Source organism: Schistocerca cancellata, chromosome 2 (assembly GCF_023864275.1).
Source record: "Schistocerca cancellata isolate TAMUIC-IGC-003103 chromosome 2, iqSchCanc2.1, whole genome shotgun sequence".
Taxonomy (NCBI): domain Eukaryota; kingdom Metazoa; phylum Arthropoda; class Insecta; order Orthoptera; family Acrididae; genus Schistocerca; species Schistocerca cancellata.
The window spans coordinates 433,781,176-433,802,399 of record NC_064627.1 but is presented as its reverse complement, the minus strand read 5'-3'; the positions used below and the strand labels follow the sequence as shown (position 1 = coordinate 433,802,399).

The 21,224-nt window shown below is 37.5% G+C and overlaps 2 protein-coding genes across 2 annotated transcripts in view; one reads left to right on the top strand and one right to left on the bottom strand.

Annotated features, from left to right (window-relative positions):
* The window catches only part of LOC126161913 (tyrosine--tRNA ligase, mitochondrial), a 121,895-nt gene extending 115,331 nt beyond the window's left edge, over positions 1-6,564 (top strand). Inside the window, exons 8-9 of the mRNA XM_049918074.1 lie at positions 6,115-6,240; positions 6,430-6,564. Coding sequence (XP_049774031.1) covers positions 6,115-6,240; positions 6,430-6,467 — 164 coding nt within the window. The 3' untranslated portion in view covers positions 6,468-6,564. The remainder of the gene's footprint in view (positions 1-6,114; positions 6,241-6,429) is intronic.
* Positions 6,565-6,641: 77 nt separating this feature from the next.
* Positions 6,642-21,224, bottom strand: part of LOC126154773 (coiled-coil domain-containing protein 40) — a 241,992-nt gene continuing 227,409 nt past the window's right edge. The window contains exons 10-11 of the mRNA XM_049916184.1: positions 8,175-8,333; positions 6,642-6,873 (exon numbers count right to left, since the gene is read on the bottom strand). Coding sequence (XP_049772141.1) covers positions 6,643-6,873; positions 8,175-8,333 — 390 coding nt within the window. The 3' untranslated portion in view covers position 6,642. The remainder of the gene's footprint in view (positions 6,874-8,174; positions 8,334-21,224) is intronic.

The following is a 21,224-nucleotide window of genomic DNA, read 5'->3' as shown; positions in this document are numbered from 1 at the left end:
GGACAGTGCACATGCACTGTCAGCATGATAATTGATGATATAGCATCTAGAGGCCATGCATTTCATACCTAAACATGTGTATGTGACTGATGGTGGAGCATCATCAAGCTTTCAGCTGTATGAGCGTGGTCAACACTGAAGTACACAAATTAAAACAAAAAATGGATATTTTCATCAACAGGTCATGGAAAAACATGTGATGGGGTAGGAGGTCCCTGCAAACATCTTGCAACAAGATTTAATATCCAGCAAGAAGCTGTTGGTGCCATAAGAGATTCTACTGGATTTGTACACACCATATCACATTAGTAACAAACATGAAATTCTTAATTCTAAATGAAAGTAATTTGAGGGGGAATCCGTTTTAAAAAAGAGAGAAGAGTGATCTGCTATGAAGCCTGTGGTAATAATAAGTATATCTCATGACATGCAAGCTATAACTGTCTCCTTTATGACACCTCATGGTCCTGCTAATGCTTTCAAATGGCCGTCGTCAAAAGTTCAGTGTGCAGTTCCCATTTCCCAAGTACTGCTGTTGTTGGATTATCCTTGTCCATGTGCAAATTCAACTTGGTTATACAAGTTCAATGAGGAGCAAATGATAAATAAATATTTTCAACAGTACAGTGTTGATTGGTACATTGTTGGCAATTTTAATTCATGGAAAGTAATGAAGAAGCAAAATCATGAAGAAGACAATAATAATTTGTGAATAATATCATAAAAAGAAAAATGGGTGTAAAATCTCATTTTTGTTATAAAATGCTTTCAAAAAAGATTATGAATTGTTTTCCCACTCACTTCCAATGTTGTAAAGTAATTATTTTGATTAAGAAATAACATTTTTGCACATAACATTTACTTAAAATCAATGCTTAATTGAAATATTTAAGTGTCCATGATTTTTTGACCTTGAAAGTAGAGCTAGGTTTACCTAAAATATTTCTCACATTTTGTACAGAAACGTATTGCCCACTCTGGTTGTACATTCCCTAAGTACAATGACCAACTAACACCCATGCAATTTTTGGAACATTTAGGATGGGAATTTTGGAGAAAATAATTATTAAATAACAAAAAAATATTATCAGATTCTTTGATCTGTATGCACAAATATTTTGACAGTTTAAGAATTTCATCCATTAATGTAATAGATGTACTCCTTCCACTTTATCATTTCTCAAGACAGTTAACATTTCCTATTTTCAAAACATAAATTTTAAATTCGCAAAAAATTTCAAATTTTCATAGTTTATTTTAAAAAAAAGAACCTTAGAAGGGTGTATGAATTAATGATATTAATCATGTCTCATAGTATTGGGAACAAAGTATTTATTGAAAATAAATTCAGATCTCTATCACTGTAGGTTCCTTTACTTCAGTTTTTCAATTTCCCCTTTCATTACAACATTTTCACAAATACTCTCATTTAGAGAGATCTGTAGCGTTTTCACAAATCATCAGAAAATCAAAATATGTAGTTTTGGAGAGGTATCATGTGGGACTTTAACATACTTTTTTCAGCAAACTTTGGAATAGTGACACATTCACTCTTGATCTGTATGATTTGAGATGAAATCGCCCTATTTCGAAACTCTCACTTGTCAGTCAAGGAACCATACAAAAAGATGCTGCTTACTCATTTCCTCAAGAAAAATGGTGAAACATGTTTGTTGATTACTCAAATGTTTCATCTGGAGTCAATGAAAGTTATTTTGTGCAGAATAAACTATTATTTCATTAACATAATTCAGTACACTTTTTTTTTCTCCTTCTGAAAACTGCAGGCTTTATGTACCATCTTTCAACCTTAAATCCTTGATTTACCCTATTTAGATTTCACTTCTCTTGAGTCCTGTTATTCACAGACTGATTATATAAGATTTGTTTGGTCACTATTGGTGATTATTTTTATTCAGAATTGGAGAAATGGAGGGGACAATGTCAAGGACCAAATGAAACAGAATGAAAGCAATTAAAATTGACTTACATTAGGGTTACATCCAAAATCCATCATGGTCACTGAGAGTTGGGTGCCATTCCTATTAAATGGCATTTCAGCCCTACTAGTGAAGATAAGGTGAAAGAGAAATACATAACTCGGTATTATCAGGTAATTAGCTAGTTGTATAATAAGATTAAAGAGTTTAGACATTAGGGGAAAAATCAAATTGTAAGTCTTCATACGGCATTTGCCCATTTATCTGAAAGGAGACAATAAATGACGTGTAATTAAAAATGACACACAATTCGTTTTTAGCATTATATCATGTCCTAGTCCTACTTCTTCCTGGGTCGGGTTGTGAACAAGAATCTCCATCATTATCTCCCTCTCCACCACTTCTCTCCATTGTTAAGTACATCTTGTGGTTTTCTTCCCCTCTTCTCTGTGGATGCCCTCACTGTATCTAGCTCTTTCTGAGTCTTCCTCATGGTCTCTTCCGGAAACCTTTTAGTAATCCCCCCTCCCTCCCAACTTTGCTGTCTCATATTTTCATCATGTAGCCTTGCCACTTCAACTTTATTTCCCACCCATTTTCTGACCTCTTCATTTCTGGTTTTAATCTTCCGGTTTTAATCTTTTTGTACTGCCCTTATACTTCATGAAAATTTCATCGCTGCCACTGCCATTCCGCCCCCTTTCCTTTCTGTTGTTGTCCATGTATGAAGTGCATATTCAGGTTCATAATGGTTTGAAAAAACAAGGTAATTATGAAGTCCATGAAACATATTTTAAAAATTAGTATAGATAAATGGCTAAGTATAACATAAAAAATAATACAGTTGCCAATCAACAGGAAGTGTGCAAATAGTTTTCTGGGGTGAGTTTTGCAAGACACCACCAGTTTACAACAGCATTGTGAAGTGCTACAAGAAATTTTATGATTATATTTGTTCAATGCAGAATGTTCCGGCTAACGGGGAATGTCAGAACAGATAGATGCCATGTGAGGGATATTCAGTTAATTGTTCTGTGCTGAGACCAACAAGGCAGTCAATGGACCCTTCATCTCTGCTGAGGGTACTGTAAATAGTAATACCTATCTCAACATGGTGCAATTGTGGCTCATTTCATCTTTCAGCAAGAGAGCACCCATCCACATTCCCACAATTGCATATGAGATTGCGTGAATGAGATGCAGCCATGTCGTAGGATAGGCCATGTTGCAGCCAGTGACCTGGCACTACGCGAGTAGCCACCGTCTTGGGATTTTTTTCTTGTGGGGTTACATCAAGGACAATGTTTATTTTCTGCCTCTACCACAGAACCTTGAAGACTTGCGACATCACATTGCAGCAGTTGTTCTTACAGTCACTGCAGGTATGCAGGGTTGGGTAAGGGTAGAATTGGACTACCAATTGGGCATGTCCTGTGTGACAAAGAGTGAGCACATAGAACATTTATAAACATTGTGAACACCACTCTAAGAATTTGACTTTCATATACTGTATCATTTCTTACATTGCTCATGGACATTTATCTGCAGTGACTCTTTGAAATGTTTCATGGACTTTATACACTGTTCAGTCGCATTAATGTGACGACCTATAAAAAATCTGAATAAGCCCTTCTGCAGCACGGACCACTGCGAGGAGGAGAATCAGTGAGGTTCTGGAAGATACCAACAGGCATGTGGAGCTAAGTTTCTTAGTTAAGGATTCATGGTGGTCCCACAGATTCTCAGTTGGGTTTAAATCCAGAGTGTCTGGTGGTCAGGAGAGTACGGTAAATTCATCCAGGTACTCCTTGAACCACACACGTACGCTGCGAGCTGTGTGACATGTTGCAATGTTGTGCCGATAGAAAGAAAAACAGTCATTGTGCCAAGGAAAAATAGACTGCATGTAGTGGTGAACATAGTCCCCATGGATAGATGCATGAACCTGGCACCTGCTGCAGAGGCCCGTACACAGCGAAGTTCACTGAACAGTCATTGGGAAGATATTTTTGGTAGCCCCTTGGTTCATCTGGGCTGTCAGTTGGTCAACAATTGGAAATCTATTCACCCGTAGAGATCTCTGCAGCTCTTGTTCACACACACTTGTTACACACTTTGAAATGGCCCATGGTGCACCACAGTTGCCTCAGCATCAGTTTTGGATAGCGCCATTTTACCATGCACGATATACTTTAACCACAGCAGCAGACGAACATTTTGGGAACTTAGCCATTTCAGAAATGCTTGCACTCTTGGCCCCAAAGCCCTTTTGGACATTGGATCAATCATTCTGCTTCCACATTATAACAAAGACCTCACTGTTTAGTGCATCCCCCCAACATGCTTTGTATACCCTCCACTGCCAGTTCTGCCACCTGCTGTTTGTGAGTACTTATAGCACAATGAAGTCGAACATAGGCAGTGATCACAGTAATGTGACTGGACTGTGTAATTACCATTTAGAAATTTTGTACATTCCTTTGGGACATCTCTGATCCACAGAACACCTCTTACAGTTCGGCAGAAGTTGTTTGCTGTTGCATTTTCCCAAATTTATTTGCTATCCTGCCATCACACTTCTTAAGTACTTGAAACTTTTGGTTGTCATCACTATTGTGTTTACTCCTATCAGTGCTTACTCCTATCCCAAATTTTTCTCTCTCTTGGTTCCATACACATACTTGTCTTTGTACTTTGAATTTGTTCTTACCCTGTATTACTATGACATCTGCAAACAACATGGCTTTTGTTGCATCTCTTCCTGATTTCTGTTTAATATTCTGTTGAGTTGTGTCCATGACTACGATGAATAATATGAGATACAGTGCACTTCCACACTGTAGAATGGTTTCAACTGGGAACAGTTTTGTTTCTCCTATACCAGTCTTCAATCTCTAGCACAATTTTGTAGCTTTTATCATTTGCACATCTACTTTACTAAGTTGTTCATCATTTATGTTTTGCAACCTGAATGTTGAGGCATGCTCTCATTGGCTTTCTCAATATCAATAAATGTCATTGTCTTGTCCTTTCCAGTTTCCCATCTTTTATCCACCAAATGTATTAATGTAAGATTAGGTCAAACATTGATCTGTCAGTCTTCAAAATATACTCTTTTTCCTTCTAGTTTCATTTCATTCTTTCTTCTAACAGTCTCATTAAGATCTAAGCTACATGCACATTAAGAGTGATCTTTGTAGTTATTACATTCCTTCTCATTGCCTTTCTTAAATATGGGGAAAATTGACTCTTTGGCTCCCTTCTGAGATTTCTTTCCTGTTCCACTTTATTCTGAATACTCTATATGGCCATTGTAACATTAATGGTCCTAATGCTTTTATTATTTCTGTGGGCACCTCATACCCTCCTGCTGCTTCACCATACTTCAATCTTGCATATGCTCTAATAATAATCAGTTTGTTAAGGAAATATTAAATCTACCTTAATATGAGATGAGTAGTGATGATTATTGGTAATAATATGCAAGTATTGGGAAAAAATAGGAAAAGAAAGAAAAGTCTCAACAACAAATCAGTCATTATATTTGAACAAATGGAGAAGAGAGAAAGGAAGTAATTCACAACCATCAGGAGAAATACTACTGTCAACTGTGATAAAGGGGTACTGAAGCACTCATGTTAAAAATTAATGCACAAAGTAATGAAATTTTGAGCTATAAGAAAATATGGTTCTATTTTCACTTAATTCGCAGTTCATAGTTCATTCCAAAGTTTCTACTTTGTTTTTACAAGATTTAAGATAATGGAACCTTTTTTTTATATAATTGGTGTAATTAATAGTGAAAAGATACTTCACGAACTGTATATAACAGTTGTCTATTACTACAGTGATTTTATGTCACTGCTTCAGCAGATAATTATTAATTTTTCGAGAATATCATCATAATTTTTTAAGCTGAAGGAGTAAATTTTACGAAGACAGTTAATAGGCATAACGTGTTTCACAGTTATTATTGTTAGAGTAACTTAATAGTGAAGGCAACAAAAAAATTCCATACTGTTAATGTAAGATCTGTTCTTAATCATTTACAGCTCTAAATAAACATTGTATTTTAACAGAGAAAGCTAATAACAATTGTTTTGTAACATGAGTACTGGTACTTCTGTGTTTTATTTTATTTTAGTAAAGGATTTTATTTTATTTTATTTCATAGATGATGCTGCAAGAATTATATCAGCAGGTGGTTTCTATGTGAATCAACAAAGATGTACAAATTTAAGTGAAGTTTTAACTTTGGGCACTCATATATTGCTTAATAACATTACACTTCTTCGTGTTGGTGAGTAGAAAATCTATAATGTCTTCAGTGACCTTTGTATATGATGTTAAAGTGATTCACTGTGAATTTACTCATGTATCCCAATAAAGCTTGAAACAACAATCCTCGTATTTTATCGTTTTCTATCTATTATACGTTATGATACTAATGCAGCCTTGTTAATACTTTTACATTACTTGCCTGTTTCAGGGAAGAGGAAGTATTTTGTCGTAAAGTGGAAGATCTGAAGCAAAGTTGGGCATTCATTATGGTGTGAATCTTTTAGAACTGAAAACATTTGATTATTTTTCAAAGCTAAATAAAGTTTTTTGCTAATGTTTTTAATCACTAGCAGTTAATGGCCCTAATGTAATGTGATGCTGTTCTTTCCTATAAAAAAGTTCACAAAGCTTGATCTAAGTTTTAGGACTGTAACCTGAGTGTATTAAGTACTTTGGTGAGATCATAATGAAGAGCAGGAAAGTCTGATAGCAGTGATTCAACAACAGATATGAGATCTGTATTTATAGATTTTTGCCTTTGTGTCTCTGCATCCAAAGCATGTTCTGTGCGATATAGTAGGCGATGTTTACCAGCCTTGACATCACCAAACATTTTGGCCTTCCTCTGCCGTCGCACCAACAATTCCAGATTCTGTAGAATGAAATAAGTTGCTATAGTACAGGTCAGTGACCACTTAAGCATAGAAGTAAAAAATGTACCCAAAACAGCTTTGTTTACATTGCAATACATATAATAGAAAAAAATAAAATAAACAGGGAATGTGTATACCTGTCAATGTAAATGAATGTATCGTTACAGTATGACATCTCTCGTAACTTGGTGCTCTGTATGAGTTAGGGAAGTATATACAATACGTAAAGGGAGAAAATAACACTACACAGCAGCAATTGTTCCGTAATTATAAGGTCTGTACTGCTGTTACAAGTAATTTTACACTGTTAGCTTTTATTGAGATGCAATAAATACAGGGTGTTTCAAAATGATTTACTTGAATTCCCCAGGCGAATATCTCCTACACGAACAAGAACAGAAATCTGCGGTAAATTATACCTTATCCATAGAAATTAAAATTTACCTTGACACAATTGTCTGTTCATGTGGTTGCCATTAGGGGTCCCCAGGGTGCAGCTATCTCACAAGCTTGTTCGTTACACATTTCTGAGAACATGCTGAAAATTTCAAAGCACCACCATACAGGCACCTGCATGTGAAAGCATTTATTAACAATGAGCTACTTAAACAATTTATCGGCCATAAGGGACTTATGGATCTTACATTGCAACATTCTCCTCCAAGGTCACTTAATCTAATGGTATATGATTTTGAGGTGTGTGTGTGTGTGTGTGTGTGTGTGTGTGTGTGTGTGTGTGTGTGTGTGAAACACTCCATCCCATGATTTCCCTAAATCGCTTCAGGTAAATGCCATGATGGTTCCTTTCAAAAGGCACAGCAGACTTCCTTCCCCATCCTTCCTAATCCGATGGGACCGATGACCTCGCTATTTACGCTATTTAATCCCTTCCCCCAAACCAATCAACCAACCAGCAGTAATTCGAGACATGCTTCACGCTTGCAAATGTATGCAATGAGTCTATCATCTGGATGGGTGTAAGTCTAGTTGGGGGGGGGGGGGGGGTGTACATTGAATATTTGTGAAAGGTACATGGACACTTTGATCCTAAACAAAATTGTAAAAAGTACCCAAAGGTTGTACATGCATGCATGTAAAAGATATGCTTTTGTAAATGAAAATATAAAGTTTGTAGCCTTATGCATAATTAAAAATTTACCCAAAATTTCTAGCTTCATTTATGAAGAAGATATAGTTTTTGAAACTGGATGAACCTTTAGAACCACTTTGTCTAATTTAAAATTCTAGGTTAGATGCTAACTGCTTCATCTCTGTTACAATACTAGTTAAATAAGTTTACCTGATGCTTTTGTAGTTGACCATCCTGCAGCTGTTTGTCAATTTGCTGGGTCACCTCCTCCAACTGCTTTAATTGTGCTTGCTTCTCTGTCAGCCTTTGGAGAACATCCTCATGTCGTTTCTTTCTTTCTATGACAGTACGTTCAGCATGTCGTGTTTCCTGATAGGAACAGTGAATGCAAGACTCTAGAGAAGAAGCATTGCCATTTAGTTAATGTGCTTATCAATTTGGAATTCCCAAGCACAATTCTAAAGGAAACTTTTGATAACTGTATCATTTGATAACTGTAACATTTTGGACAACTCAATAAATGTTTCAATTACTGGATAATATTAACAATCAGAGCTCTTGATGCCCTTGCAATTTATGAGGCAAACATGAAGGCAAGTAGCACTGAAAACAGTTTGGCCTAACTCCATTCAAAAAATTTCCCAATATGCTTAACAAAATATATGATGAATGAGAAAATTTAGGAGAAATTTCCTCGACAGAAAATGATATCAGAGCTAGGATTTACTCTGTCCAATCTCCTTGAAAAGGTAAAACCAACTGAAGCAACCTATCTGCAAATGACAATGCCCAAATTCTTTTTAACAAAAATCTGGCATTTGACTGTGAGTGAATAGACACACTTTAAAATGATAACACTATGCACGATGTTGATATAACAATAAATTAATACACTGAGTGATGGTAGAACTGCAATGACTGCATAGAGGCATGAACATTGTTTGGTACAGTGTAAACACATTAACAGACGTAACAGAGCCTTTCTGAAGAGTGGCTCTGTTTAAAGTTATTGAAGAGTTAGGTCCACAGTACATAGTTCCAGTAGACAGGACAGTTAATATAGCATGTGTGATACTATAACAATGCTGTGGCTGGTCAATACTGTATCTTGCACAGGAAGTTGGCTGTTAGGCGTATGGCCTACATCCCATGTCACAGGATTTATAACAATGGCAGTCTCATTCTCTGCAAATGTTCCCTTTTATTTTGTTCCATTTACACAAACTGATTATGTTCATCAGAGAGAGCAGTGATAGCGTGATACGTTGCAGACACTGGAAAGGCTTACTACCAGCCAGAAATTTTGCAGCCATTTGTATGAGGAAGGCAAAATCTAAACCGATATTAATAGGCTGTGAGAGAGAATCATGGTAACCTGGAATATAAGAAATCAAGAGGAGGATACCAAAAATAGAAAGAAGCTTAAAACATCATTTTCCTGAAGTGATTGGGGACAGCTACGGAAAAAATCTAAATTCACATTTGGAAAATCCAAGATGGAATGTAACAACATTATGAAAAGGAAACTTGGTACTCACTATATTGCTGAGATGCAGTGAGGCACAACAAAAAGACTCACAAATAAGCTTTTTGCCAATGAGGCCTTTGTCAAAAATAGACCACACACACACACACACACACACACACACACACACACACACACACATACACACACACACACGACTGCCATTTCTGGCAGCTGAAGCCAAACTGTGAGCAGCAGCACCAGTGCATGATGGGAGTGGCAACTGGGTTGGGGTAAGGAGGAGGCTGGGACGGGGAAGGGGAGGGATAGCCGGGTAAATGTGGGGAACATCCTCCCACCACTACCTACTCCAGTCTTTCTAACCCATCAAAGGCAGTGCTACCTGTGAAACCAGTCATGTGATCTACAAGCTAAGCTGCAACCACTGTGCTGCATTCTATGTGGGCATGAAAAGCAACGAGCTGTCTGTTCGCATTGAATGGCCACCGACAAACTGTGGCCAAGATACAAGTTGGCTACCCTGATGCTGAGCACACTGCCCAATGTGACATCCTTCATTTCAATGGCTGCTTCACAGCCTGTGCCATAAGGATCCTTCCCACCAACACCAGCTTTTCTGAATTGTGCAGGTGGGAACTCTCCCTGCAATATATCATATGCTCTTGTAACCCTCCTGACTTCAACTTTTGGTAGTCATTATACTCAGCCATCCAGCCCCTTCCCTGTTTCCATTCCAGCACTACACAGCCCTCATTCCACCAACACACCCAGTCTTTTTACTTCTCTCCTTTTCTGCTACCCCCGCCCACCCCCTGCCCCCAACCTCCACCTCTCCCTTGCCCTCCGTCTAACCTCCCGACTGTACCTAGCTGTCCTAACCTCTCTCCATCTCGTCCCTGCACGCTCCTCAGTAGCACTTCACTGTCCTCCCACCCCTACCCTACTATCCCTCCCCCCCTTCCCTACTATCCCTCCCCCCCACCTAGCCACCACTCCCATCATGCACAGCTGCTGCTGCCACCAGGGACTGCAGGTGTGTGTGTGTGTGTGTGTGTGTGTGTGTGTGTGTGTGTGTGTGTGTGTGTGTGTGTGTAAGCTTATTTGTGTTAGTCTTTATGTTGTGCCTATTTGTGACTCAACATCTCCGCTATATGGTGAGTAGCAACTGTCCTTTTCATGATACTGTTAAATTCACATTTGAATATATGTTGTCAGGATATGCCAACTGTCTTGTGGGAGGCTTATTTCTTATCATAAATATCTCTGTAATATTCAGTGAGATTATTACCAATTCTAAATGTGAAATAATTTGGGTTTAGGGAAGCATTAAAAGGGGATCAAACATGATAATCAGATATCTTGATACATCACCTGTGTCAAGGAGCTATAGAGCATGGCAGATGGTACCCAGTACCACTACTAGTCATTTATTTCCCCACTCCACTCTTAGATAGAGCAAGGGAAAAATGACTGTCCATATACCTTCATATGAGCCCTAATTTCTCATGTCTTATCTTTGTGGTCCTTACATAAAATTTATGCTGGTGGCAGTAGGATCATTCTGCAGTCAGCTTCAAATACTCTCTAAATTTTCTCAGTAGTATTACTCAAAAAGAGCATCACCTTTTCTCCAGGGATTCTCATTTGAGTTCCTGAAGCATCTCCATAATACTTGTGTGTTGTTTGAACCTACTGGTAACAAATACAGCAGTCCACCTCTGAATTGCTTCAGTGTCTTCCTTTAATCTGACCTGGGGCAGATCCCAAACTCTCAAGCGGTACTTGAGAATATGCCACAGCAGTCCTCTTTACAGATGAACCACTCTTTTCTAAAATTCTCCCAATAAACCAAAGTCGACTATTCCCCTACCCTATCACAAACCTTACATGCTCATTCCATTTCTAATACTGTACCGAACATTACGGGTTAGCTTTTCCTACTCATCCACATTAACATACTTTTTTTTACATTTAGAGCCAGCTGTCATTCATCACACCAACTAGAAGTTTTGTCTAAGTAATCTTGTACCATACAGTCACTCATCTTCGACACCTTCCTGTACATCGCAGCATCATCAGCAAACAGTCACAGATTCCTGCCAACCCTGTCTGCCAGATTATTTATTTATGTAGAAAACAATAATGGTCCTATCACACTTCCCCGGGGCACTCCTGACAATTCCCTTGATGAACACGTGCTGTTGAGGACAGTGCACTGGGTTCTATTACTTAAGATTTCTTTGAGCCACTCACATATCTGGGAACCTATCCCGTATGCTTGTACCTTCATTGACAGTCTCCAGTGGGATACCCAGTGTGTAAAATGCTTTTTGGAAATCCAGAAATATGGAATCTGCCTGCTGTTCTTCATCCATGGCTTGCAGTGTATCATATGAGAAAAGGGCAAGCTGAGTTTCACATGAGTGATGCCTTCTAAAATCGTGCTCATTTGTGGACATAAGCTTTACAGTCTCAAGGAAATTTATAATATTCAAACACAGAAGTGTTCTAGAATTCTGCAGTAAACTGATGTTAAGGATATTGGTCTGTAATTTTGTGGGTCCACTCTTTTACTCTTCTTATACACATGAGTCACCTGTGCTTTTTTCCTGTTGCTTGTGACTTTGCACTGGTTGAGCTATTTGAGATAAATGCAAACTAAGTAAGGGGCCAATGCCGTAGTGTACTCTTTGTAAAATGAAACTGGGATTCCATCCAGACCTGCCGACTTATTAATTTTCAACTCTTTCATTTGTATCTCTATGCCAGGGATTCCGTGCGATGGTCAAATGATGGTATGCTAGTATGACTCTCCTGTGTGAAAAATTTTTTAAATGCAGAATTTAAAACTTTGGGTTTCATTTTGCTACCTTTAACTGCCACATCAAATTGGACATAGAAAGCTTCTGCTGACAAGTAGATTTGAACTTTTTTGATTCAGTTAACAAGTTGTAATCAGTAACCTTACAGCTGTTATAGCAGCTGTAACTGTTAGTGTTAAAAGATTGTTAAGAAAAGTGCTTAGCTATCCTGATAAGAAATAGGTACCATTCATTAATCTGTGGAGATGAAAATGTGGAGTATCAAATTCAAGATTATTATGGGATATACATTAGATACATACAGTGCCTCTTTTCTAAAAAAAAAGTGTGAGGATACTCCGACATGGGATATAATGCAGCGAAAATCAGTTATAACTGAAGCATGGGATACCACCTGTCTGCTTTTAGCCATCGCGAAAAAGTTTTAGGGGTGCACATCCCTCAGCATTCCCCCAGAAAAACAGCACTGTATACATATGTGCTCGGCAAAGTTGTGAGATATGGGAAAGATCTGCTGTCGTTCAATAGCTCACATAAACAAAGAAAGTTTCATCATATTACATCTGTTGTGTTCCTTGGAACCCACACAGAGTGATCTCTGGGATGTGGAAAGACTTCAAGGATGAACATTTAATTTAATTTACATGCTATACAATGAAGTGACATTTCATTACTCTATTACAATGCTAATTCTAATTATACTTTACCTAAAACATTAATTATTCCAAATTATTCACAGAATGCAAATTTCATGTCATCAGCTGCGATGGTTATAGATGTATTACCTTTGAGTGACATGTGAAAATTTGTGATAGATCAGGACTTGAACTTGGATTTCTTGCTTATCACGAGCAGTCACCTTAACAATTTCGGTTATCGGTGTACACTACCTGGCTGATCAAAATCCCCATATTTCATCATCCACGTCCTTATATTGTAGTCTTATGTACGTCTCCCTTTAACCTCGCAACATTACTTGATTTGTGCTCAGGAGATTGACACTACCACAAGGAAATGAGACCATTTTTATTATCCTGTGTCCCATCTCGACCTATGATACTTACCTATGACCTGACAACCAGAAAGCTGCATGAAATATTATTCCACGTAATTCACTGAATGTGAATTTCATGAGATCAGCTGCAATAGGTATAGATGTATTATACAGCTGCAGTGGGTACAGATGTATTATGCATTCAGGGCAATAATTTGGAATAATATTTCATACAGCTGCTGATCATCAAAACATATGTAAATATCATAAACTGAGACAGGACGTACAATGATAAAAAAGGTCTTGATTCTTTGTGATAGTGTCGTTCTCCCTGAGCAGGACTCAAGTAATGTTGCAAGCTTAAAGCAAAATGCTACAATATAAGGAATTAGATGGTGACATATGGAGATTTGGATCAGGCAGGGGAGTGCACGTGGATAGCTGAAATTGTTGAAGTGACTGCTTGCAGTAAGTGGGAAATCCGGGTTTGATTCCTGATCCGGCACAAATTTTCGCATGTCACAACTCGGTAATACATCTATACCCATGGTAGCTGACGTCATGAATTCACATTCAGCGAATAATTTGGAATAATATTTCATACAGCTCCTGATCATCAAAAGTAATACATAACCAAAACATTAAATTTAAGAGGTTACGTGAAGATACTCTTCAGTGGAGTAGAAGGAGTTGCCCAGTAGAAAGTTCTTTAATTCAGTCCTTAACTCCACAACATTATCCACATCACGATAATGTGCTCTGGTAAATGTCATACCCATGTTTCTGACTCATTTTGGTACTGATGTTAACCCCTTGAGGTTTTTATAGAAGTTGTTTTTGGTCTCTTTTACTGTTTGTTGTGAGAAGAGAAATGTTGGTAAAACAAAGGGGATTAATGAATATATGTGTGGTGAAGTTGTCAAAATATGCACTTTTTCGATGAGATCTCTGGAGGGTGTTCTTGAATAAACACCAGGTGTAACTCTTATAACACGCTCATGTATTCATAAAATACTATCCCTGTAACTTGAATTTACCCAGAAATTGGTTACATAACTCGTTAATGAATGAAAATGTGTACAATAAACTAGTTTCTTTATTTTTAATTAATCTATACCAGTAACCCTGTGTACTGCAAAACAGCTACTTTAAATAAATCCAAAGTGTTGTTAATAAACAAAAGCCAAACACACAGAGAACAGTGAAAGCCATATACACTGAATCTGAAAATAAAATTCTAAAAAGCATCCTAAGGTGTTTTGGTCAAGTCATTCAGTGCATCAACTGTAGAGTTGCTCAATGATCATAGGGACATCAAAACAGAACCTGACTAAGAGAAGGTCAAACCACTCAATGACTTCTTAACTTGTTTCACTGAAGAAGATTGTACTATGCTTACTCCTTTCAACCATTGCAGAAATGCCAAAATGACATATGTTAAGCTAAGTAATCAGAGAATACGAAATCAACAAAAATCACCAATGCAGGAAAAGTGCCTGGATCTCATGAGATACCTGTATAGTTGTGTAGAGATTATGCAAGGAACCTTCATCTCCTTATAGCAGCAATTAATTGTAGGCTATTGTAATAACGAAGTTTTCCAATTGATTGGAAATATGGCAGAAATCAATCCTGAAAATTTCTGGCAGATTAAAAATATTTGCTAGACTGAGACTTGAAATTGAGACCTTTGCCTTTCATGGTTACCATATTTACTCGAATCTAAGCCGCACTTTTTTTCCGGTTTTTGTAATCCAAAAAACCGCCTGCGGCTTAGAATCGAGTGCAAAGCAAGCGGAAGTTCTGAAAAATGTTGGTAGGTGCCGCCACAACTAACTTCTGCCGTCGAATATATGTAGCGCTACACAGACATGCTTTGTAGGCACAAAGATAAATACTGGCGCCAAAATCTCTGCGTCAGTAAATAAATTAAAAAAAGGTGGAAGACGAGCTTTTTTTTCTCCGCCCCGAGTTTCGACCACTGCATTTTCATACATTATCCAACGAAGTAAATACAAATTCCGTATTGTTCATCTTTGAATGTATTAGAATTTCAATGTACTACGAAAATCCGACTGGCAAGACTGTTTGGGATGTTTTTCAATATGGCCAACTCTACGTTCTGAATTTTTTCCTACCTGTGAGAAGAGATGGTTGCTAAGAGTAACCTGATGAAATGTGAATCACAAGCAGTATTCTCTTCACCATTCACAATAAGAATAATACAAATATAAACATTTTGCCATGTGTTCTTCCGTGTTTGTTGCTATCTCATTTAAATCCTGTCTGCCTAATAAACTACGAAACTAGAGTGAGACAACAGCAAACGCGGAAGAATACACTTATCGTGTCATGTTTATATTCGTATTATTCTTAGCCTAATAGTGATACAGTCAGAAATGAACCACGGGTACTGACTAGATTTTTAAATCTAAGATGACTCTAATTTCTGTGCAGAATTTGATGTACTAAAGAAGCGGCTGCAAAGATTTTCAAACGGAGAAAAATTTTCGCCTAACTTTCGTTCAGAACATGTTCTATCATACGCAGCCTATTTGGTTCTTGTTGATCATTCTCAAAGAAAGCAGCAGTGTAAGTAACAACAAATAGCAGTCTCTTGACATTGCTTCTCTAATGAGACGATTCGCCTCTTTTTAGTTGTAAGCGGCGGTAGCGCGCACAAAAGCAAGCCATGCCGCGAACGGCGACAGGCCGTAAACACGCACTATCAGAATGCGACAAACAATGCATGACACAGTACAGTGATGCATTTTCAGCTTAGAGTGACGTAAACACCTATAACAGAGAAAACGGCACTTATCAGATCAAACAAAATAAGCAATCGATTCAAACCAGACGAAGCACGTGAAAAAGGAAGGGTACCCGTATAAATACGGACGGAGCGCCTGGCGCATAGCAATGGCTACCTGGTAAAGCGACTCGAACCAAACTACTGTAGCTGTATCGTCATTCATTCGACCTAAATTGTGTCTCATATTACAATGGACCAACTTTGTTTCGATTTGGAGGTGCGGCCTAAAACTTTTCTCTCCCCTTGAATTTCGAGTCTCAAATTTCAGGTGCGGCTTAGATACGGGAAATCTTTTTTTCCTTTGTTTCGAGCCTCATTTTTCAGGTGCGGCTTAGATTCGAGTGCGGCTTAGATTCGGGTAAATACGGTAAGTGCCTTACCAAATGAGTTACCCAAGCATGACTTGCACTCCATCCTCACCATTTCATTTCCACCAGAACCTTATCTCCAAACTTCACAAAAGCTCTCCTATGTAACTTCACAACTTAGTCAGTCTTGCAAGTTTCGCAGTAGAGTTTCTGTGAAGTTTTGAAGGTAATACATGAGGTACTGGTAGAAATAAAATTAAGGAGAGGGCATGAGTGATGCTTAGGGAGCTCAGTCAGTAGAGCACTTGCCTGAAAAAGGCAAAGGTCCTGAGTTAAAACCTTGGTCCAGCACAGAATTTTAATCTGCCAGGAAGTTACTGTTTTTAAGAATGGCTGATGATCAGAAACACATAACTACAGAACTATATTGCTTACATCAGTCTTTCGGAAAAACATGAAACACATTTTAATGTCACATATTACGATCTTTTTGGAGGCCTACACTTTCCACTGTAGGAATAAACATGGTGTCTGCAAACAGTGAACTTTTGAATTTCAACCTGTTCTCCTTGCCACTTAGCATGCAGTAGGTTGTGGGACCCAGGTTGGTGCAGTGTAAATTTCCTTATCGATGGCATTTAATACAGTCCCACACTGCTGCCTAGTGAACAAAATACACACTTGGGGAATATTGAACTATCTTTGCAGTTCTGTTGAGTACTTTGTAGAAGATAAAACTCAGCAAATTATTTTTAATGGAGAGAAGCCATAAGATGTAGAAGTAGTTTTGGGTGTGTCCCAAAGGAGTGTTATATTTGCTATTATTGTTCACGATGCATATAAATGTCTGGTGAATAACACTGAAAATCATGTGAGACTTCATACATGGTGCCTTTGTATATAGACAAATTGCAACATCTGAAAGTTTAAGTAAACCACAGATAGAAATGAAGTGCATCAACACTTGGTACAAGGGTTGTACTTTGACTTTTAACAGAAACACATGTAATATACTGACCAACAATAGACAGAATGAACCTTTACTGTTTGCACAGGCTACACATACCACCTTTTATTGCATTTTTCAGCCTTGGGATTCATAAATGGCATCATAACTAGCTCGTTCTTCTTAGCAAGTCACTATCAGAAATGAAAAAGACAGTGGTAAAATACTATGAAACTAAATTACAAAGTCAAACCAACTTGTACTCATAGCTTGTAATCTAGCTTTCTAATGTTTTACTATCCCCATTTTCTTTCTCTCTAAAGAGATCATCCACTGCTAACTTACTAAGTACTTGAAACTGAGTATGATACCATTTGTGTGACCACAGCAGAGAAATTTAATATAAGAATGTTGTTATTGTTTTATTACCTGATTGAGGAGCAAGTACTAGAAATAGTATCAATCATTAAACATCTATAGTTCAAAATAATTTCGTAGACTTTCCCGGCGATTCACTATAATCTCGTAGAATCAGGAGTATGGGGGGTCATAACTCGGCATCTACATCAGGTGTTTCGTAAGAAACAGGGCAAACGATGAAGTTGCTGAGTTACGACATCAAAATATTGTGCTGGGAAGACACAGGCCACCGGCAGTACACCCAGGTGTACAAGATGATTTATAGTTCAGTCGGCATAAGAAAGTACCTGACAGTTAGTAGCACTGTTACCAGCTTTCAACTGCTAATCACAAATGGCTGCAGGTTACAACAAGGTGATAACAGTGACCATCTACAGAGGTATGACAACACTGAGGCATTGCCATAGAGATGTTTACAGAATCACGTTATGTGATTGGTTCAGGTAGGCACCCGAAACTGCTGTGCCCAGCCTACTGCAATTGTCAGGGATCAACTTACACTGACTCAACTGTAGATGTATGCTATGGGATCTATGTAAAATGGAATGACTGCATAAAATTAATTGTAGGAATGGCAGATGACATAATGAGATTCCCTGCAAGATTCCTAAGAAAAATATAATTCTGAAAACAAGAAGGTTACAATACCTCTATGCAACTGCCTCTTGAGTACTGCCCATTGGTCAGGGAGATCCAACAAGGTACTATTAATAGAAGAGATATAGAAAAAAATCCACTGAAGAGAAAGCAATTTCTTCATTATGGAGATATTCACCATGAAAATTCCAAAAATGTTTGTTTCAAGTAGAGCCGACAACAAAGTACATCCTCTGTTACAACCCCCAAATTGATGATACTGTTAAAATAAGAGAAATATGACCTCATATGGGGAATGTTGATGGCACCCAAAGTGCCATCCTCCATGTTCCATTAAGGTGACTTGCAGGTTACATATGTAAATCTCAATAGCTGTACACAGAATTGAACGGATGTGCGTTGAATGTCTTGCTATTGCCAAACTGGATTTTATACCTCCTCTATTTTATAGATACGAGTGTTGTTTTTAATAATGTTTCAAAATTAGTGTTCAAATGTGTGTACTGGCAGCTAGAAATTATCCGTCATAGACACTGAGAGAAACTAAATAGGATCCCCATGGCAAGCAACAGCCACAGTACAGTTCCAGCTTACCACATAAATAATCATAAATTTGCCACTAGAGTGGTCAACTTAACGGACACAGCATTTTCTTTAACATTCTTAGTATAGGACTAAACTTAAATTTTCCATTTAAAATAAATGACAAAGTCATAAAAAAAGTGATAACTGAAGTAAAAAGTGGTTGTGGATCATCAAAAATTTCAAAACTTGCACAAGCTAATACAGTGGTGGAAACTCATACAGCACACACAGAATACTGTGGCCAGTAGATGTGCAACTGGCAGGGTACACATGGGGAGAGCGGTATTGGTGGTGGTTGCAGGTAGACACTGTAGAGGTAACGCCGCATGCAGGAGTGGAAGTACTGTTCTAAACTGAAACCTACACTCATATTTTTTGCCAATATTAAGTAGAGACCCTCCACACTCACACTTGCGTGGTGATCATACAAAAATATCTGTCACATCTGCTTTGGTTAGTGTCTAAAAAGAATTCTACTAAAAATGCAACAATAGCAATGATTTTTTCGACTGGCTTGTTAACCATTTGCAACTTTCATAGAAGTGTCATGAGTTGTGAATTTTGAGTAAAACCTACTTTTCTCTTGTTGCTGTGTTAATATTTGCTTCTTTTGCCAAAATACAGTGGAGTTTACTCAGTGTCACTTCACTGGCACAGTCTGCAGATGCAACTGTGAGAGAATTCTGAAACAATGGTTTATTAAGTGTGGAACTGAGGAAAAGTAAGGTCAATAGCTTATGAGTAAGCACATCCTTGGTACAAAAATAAATGTGTAATGTTTTTACTTATGTTGTTCCAAAATCTACAGCATTTCTTGTTTCACCAGCTATTGACGACCCTTAAAAATTACATTCTTTCATAAAAAAAAAGTCTGTAGTTAGACAAATAACACTACAGATAATGAAGTTTTACATAACAGCCATATGTCAAAATACTCTCCTGTTTGTGTGCTATAACATGCCAAAAACTCATTTTGACATCTCAAAACATTTATGAAGTATGAGGGATGTTGTGGATGTTTCATTCTGGCTTTATTGCTGCCCCTCACAACTGCAAATGGGTGTGCTACATCAGATTAATTTTCTTGAAATTAGTGACAGATCGTGACTGCCACCAATGTCTAAAGAAAACTTCAGTATGTTAGTTAAATTTCATGTGCAGCAACATATCAGTAATATGCACCAAATACAAAAACATAGCGACCCCAATTTTTCATTGTAAAATTTTTTGAATTTTGCACAGTGTCAAATGTCACAGTAACTATGACCATTAACGTAATGATGGGCGCATTATCTTTGAAGCTGACACATAAAGCTATAAGTAACACAAAAATGATTTTTTTTTTACTGAATAGTTCCTGTAAAATCATTTGAGAAAGATTGCAGGGCATGCACCTCAACTCCCATCATTGCAGTGTGTTGCTGACTGGCCAAAAGCTGGCAGAGAATATCAGGCTCCCCATCCAAACAAACGAATGAGCTCACCCAATCAATGCTTTGGACAAAAACTGATCACTGCACATTGGCCACTGTATCCTGTGCACACTAGTGCTTTGACATCTTCTGAACATAATATACAATCATCATATAAATTACTCTCTGATATAAAGAATCTCAATTTGAAGTTGCATGAGAATAAAGTTTTAGTTACCAAGACAAATAAGAGTAATTTTCTTGTATTAATTATTGACAGTGACTACATCTTGAAGATTTTGCTATTCTTCACAGATTATGAAACTGGAAAAGTTAAAAAGCAGACTTTCATTTTCTTGCAGTGACATCAAAGCTTATGTAAATAGTGCTAATTTCCTGCTAAATTCAGACTGGAGCACAAAGCGACTGATAATGATGAATCCCAAAATGCCGAAGCTATGTTTGCAGATTAAGCTTCATAAAGAAAACTTTCCAATTCGTACAGTCACTAGTAAGGTAGAATATGCATATGCAGTAGAGCTTATTGAATTAACAAAACTATCTTCGTCTTTTATATTTAAAAAAAGAAAAAAAAGGGCTTGCAATAGGCTCCAGTCTTCCAAGTATCTTGTCCAAAATATTTGTAAATGATTAAGAGAACAAATTTTTAGAGCCTATAAGGATCTTTGCAAAAAAATTCACTACAGAATTTGAAAATGGTGGTTCCCTCAGTTTTTTGAATTTGAAAATAATGAGAATGGGTTGAAACGTAAATACTGATATCTTCCATAAGCCCACTGCAACAGACTTAATCATTTTGTCAGACTCTCATCATCCGGCCATACATAAACAAGCTTACTTTATATCAATGTTTTATT